Source organism: Myxocyprinus asiaticus, chromosome 40, assembly GCF_019703515.2.
Source record: "Myxocyprinus asiaticus isolate MX2 ecotype Aquarium Trade chromosome 40, UBuf_Myxa_2, whole genome shotgun sequence".
Taxonomy (NCBI): Eukaryota; Metazoa; Chordata; class Actinopteri; order Cypriniformes; family Catostomidae; genus Myxocyprinus; species Myxocyprinus asiaticus.
Genome location: NC_059383.1, coordinates 40,271,301 through 40,276,300, shown reverse-complemented (window position 1 = coordinate 40,276,300; position 5,000 = coordinate 40,271,301). Strand labels below are relative to the sequence as shown.

At 40.5% G+C, this 5,000-nt stretch overlaps 1 protein-coding gene across 4 annotated transcripts in view; it reads left to right on the top strand.

Moving 5' to 3' along the window:
- Positions 1-5,000, top strand: part of LOC127430814 (inactive tyrosine-protein kinase PRAG1) — a 37,788-nt gene that overhangs the window by 22,533 nt on the left and 10,255 nt on the right. For all 4 annotated transcript variants that reach the window (XM_051680904.1, XM_051680906.1, XM_051680905.1 and 1 more), the window contains one exon: positions 1,260-1,405. In XM_051680904.1, the coding sequence (XP_051536864.1) occupies positions 1,260-1,405 (146 nt within the window). The remainder of the gene's footprint in view (positions 1-1,259; positions 1,406-5,000) is intronic.

The window sequence follows — 5,000 nt, the reverse complement described above, 5'->3', positions numbered from 1 at the left end:
TTTATTTTCGTCATGAGATTGTTATGAATAATCTGAGAAATGTGGTTTTTTTTTGCTATTTGTCCACAGTATGTGTGAATGGTGAGCTTTTAAATTTGAGTGTGTAAAATTGCTGGTGGTAGCCCAAAAATGCACCAGAGTTTATGTTGTTAAAGGTAAACATGATTCATAAATAAGTTTCCTTTTAGTAGTTGGTTTTGGGTTACTCTGTTGTCATTATAATTAGCCGTATATATAAAAACAATAGAAGTCTGTGTGTTTTCTTCAGTTAGATAGCTGTGTAAGTGTGTGTCTATTGTCTAAATGAGGATTTTAATACTCATGAAACTTGGGGGCCTGGGTAGCTCAATGAGTATTGATGCTGAGTGCTGAGTGACTACAGCCAGGTCTCCTAAGCAACCAAATTGGCCCGGTTGCTAGGGAGGGTAGAGTCACATGGGGTAACCTCCTCGTGGATCGTGATTAGTGGTTCTCGCTCTCAATTGGGCGTGTGGTAAGTTGTGCGTGGATTGCGGAGAGTAGCATGAGCCTCCACATGCTGTGAGTCTCCGCAGTGTCATGCACAACGAGTCACGTAATAAGATGTGCGGATTGAACTGAGACTTGTCCTCCGCCACCCGGATTGAGGTGAGTAACCGCACCACCACGAGGACCTACTAAGTAGTGAGAATCGGGCATTCCAAATTGGGGAGAAAAGGGGAGAAATAAATAAATAAATACTCATGAAACTTTCTGTGAATACTTGTAAAAGAATGAGTAAATGCATCCATTCTTTTGTTTCCTCTCTGAAGGTGAGGACGTTTGCAATTGCACTAATAATTGCATGGTTTAATGAAGATGACATTCACATTTGCATGTGGCAGACGCTCTTATTTGAAGTGCGTTATGATGCTTATACATTACAGAAAGCAAGCGCCATACACTAACAGTTGAGCTACAGAAACATGCAACAATTTAAATGCAGTTCACTGTGTGTAGGAGATATTTTAAGCTGTACTTGGACAAACTTTGATGTGGCTTCTCTCAAATGGACAGAGAGACAGGGAGATAATGGTATAATGACATAACGAGGGAATTCAGTCATTCTAATTACCACAACCTCATCTTGACTCGCTCTACACACACTCGCATGAGACTTCATCTAACAATATGAACGTGCTGAAGAGCGCTCTGTTAAACAGGTGAAGAAGACTCATCTAACCAACATGATGTATGAGAGATACGTTGAAGTTCTGATGGTGTTTGTGTCATCTCTGAAGGGTGTGTAATCGTTTGAGTGGCAGTAATATGGATCTGGACCGCGTCAGTCAGCCGGGATCAGTGGAGAATCTCAGCCAATCAATACGAGGACTCAACTGCTGCACGAACGCTTCTACAAACAGTCTACAAGCGCTCTCAGACCGCGGTGAGTAAAACCTCCCACCGAATAACAGTCGAGTATCATCTGATGTTGGCATTGATTGCTGTAGCAAAATGGATATTGTGGAGGATGAGTGTTTAAGAGATTTAATGACCATTGCAATGAATATGCAACCTATGGGAGGACTAGTTCTTTCAATTAGTCAACCTCCCACTTAGACTTTGGAAAACTTTGTTTCACTGGTGCTGTTTTAGTGCATATTTATCTTTATATTTATCTTTTATATTTGGAAAATGTTAATAAAGCATTATAGTGTTACATATTGTTTTGTTTTCTTTCCTAAAAAGGAAATAAATGCATTTTGACAGGAAAATAAGTATATGTAGAGTCAAATTTTAGCACTTTCAAAATCTGCGATTAATCGCGATTAACTGTGGAAAATTATGCAATTAATTGCGATTTAAACATTTTAATCAGCTGACAGCACTACTTATTACTTAATAGAAAAATTTAATATTCAATGTAATATGTACATGTACAAACGTAATGTGTAGAAGTAATAATAATAATACTCATTATAATAATAATTTAACATTTTATTGTTTTATATTAAATATCATTATTTTTTTATCATTATTATTATATTTAAGCAATATCACACAAATAAGAGTACTAAATATCATCACTGTTTATCAGCTTTGTGCCACAGTGTCAATCGATTACAATTTTTCAAATTAATTACATATGCCGATTAATTAATAAAAATAATCACAATTAATCGCATATATAAAGCCCCTCAAATAACAATTAAATTTATAATGATTAAATAATTTTAAATGTTTATATTTAAATAATTATAAATATAATATTTATTGCAAAAACAATAATTCAGATAATTAAAATGCATTACATTATTGTGGGAGACAAGTAAAGCATTGATAAGGCTTTAGAAGGCAATATATTGTTTAATTCCTTATTATGATCTGTGGACATGATTGTTATTTTTTTAACACTTTATTTTTTAATGTAATTAATCACACTGGATTAATAAATGCTATTTGTTGGTAGTTTGCGATACTTATGAATTAACTAATGTTTACAAATACAACCTTATTGTGAAGTGTTACCTTTTAAAGAATAGTGGGCAATATACAACACATACTGCACTGTATGCATTAAGTAGGAGCTAGTATTTATTCCCAAAAATAGCCTCAAATGTGAAATTCAACTATAAAACAGGAATTTTGCGTCAGTGATGTAGAGATGAGCTGAGGTCAGGACACAAACTCTTCAATCTCTCTGAATTATTTATTAATGAATCGTCAGAGACGTGTCCTGTGAGGGGATTTTATCAGATTTCAGACTCTCTTTTTGCTTAAAGTGGAGCTCACTGAATATTTAAAACACAACAGAGCAAAAGAGATGACGCACACACTCGCTCACCCCCACACTCACTCATATACTCTCACACACACTCACTCACACACACACACACACACACACACACACACACACACACTCACTCATTCACTCATACACTCACTCACACACACACACACACACACACACTTACACACTCACTCACTCACTCATACACTCACAGACACACTCACACACACACGCGCGCACACACACACACACTCACTCACCCCCACATTCACTCATACACTCACAGACACTCTCACACACACTCACTCACCCCCACACTCACTCATACACTCTCACACACACTCACTCACACACACACACACACACACACACACTTACACACACACACACTCACTCACCCCCACACTCACTCACTCACTCATACACTCACAGACACACTCACACACACACGCGCGCACACACACACACTCACTCACCCCCACATTCACTCATACACTCACAGACACACTCACACACACACACACTCTCACACACACTCACTCACCCCCACACTCACTCATACACTCTCACACACACTCACTCACACATACACACACATACACACACTCACTCACCCCCACACTCACTCACTCACTCATACACTCACAGACAAACTCACACACACACGCCCGCACACACAAACACACACACACACTCACTCACCCCCACATTCACTCATACACTCACACACACTCACACACACACACTCATTCATACACTCACAGACACACTCACTCACACACATACACTCACTCACCCCCACATTCACTCATACACTCACAGACACACTCACTCACACACACACACACTCTCACACACACTCACTCATACACTCACAGACACAGACACACACACACTCTCTCACTCACACACACTCACTCACCCCCACACTCACTCATACACTCTCACACACACTCACTCACACACACACACACACACACACACTTACACACACACACACTCACTCACCCCCACACTCACTCACTCACTCATACACTCACAGACACACTCACACACACGCGCGCACACACACACACTCACTCACCCCCACATTCACTCATACACTCACAGACACACTCACACACACACACACTCTCACACACACTCACTCACCCCCACACTCACTCATACACTCTCACACACACTCACTCACACATACACACACATACACACACTCACTCACCCCCACACTCACTCACTCACTCATACACTCACAGACAAACTCACACACACACGCCCGCACACACAAACACACACACACACTCACTCACCCCCACATTCACTCATACACTCACACACACTCACACACACACACTCATTCATACACTCACAGACACACTCACTCACACACATACACTCACTCACCCCCACATTCACTCATACACTCACAGACACACTCACTCACACACACACACACTCTCACACACACTCACTCATACACTCACAGACACAGACACACACACACTCTCTCACTCACACACACTCACTCACACACTCACTCTCACTCACACACACACTCACTCACTCACCCTCACACACACACACACTCATGTTGGTTTTGCTATCATTATGAGGACTCTTCATAGACATAATGATTTTTATACTGTACAAACTATAGATTCTGTCCCCTAATCCTAACCCTACCCCTAAACCTAACCCTCACAAAAAACTTTCTGCATTTTTACATTTTCAATAAAACATCATTTAGTATGTTATTTCCCTTGTGAGGACCACCCAAAAGATCCTCACAACCAGAAATGTCCTCACTGAACAGGTTGATTCTCAATACTTGGTCCTCACAAGTATAGCAAAACCTGTACACACACACACACACACATACACACACATACATACACAAACACACACATATACACTCAAAAACACACATACACTCTCACTCACTCACACTCACACACACACACACACACACTCACACACACACATACTCTCTCTCACTCACTCACTCACACTCATTCACACATACACTCTCACACACTCACTCACACTCATTCACACATACACTCTCACACACTCACTCACACTCATTCACACATACACGCTCACACACTCACTCACACACACTCACACTCACTCACACACACTCTCACTCACTCACACTCACACACACACACTCACACACACACATACTCTCTCTCACACACTCACTCACACTCATTCACACATACACTCTCACACACTCACTCACACTCAT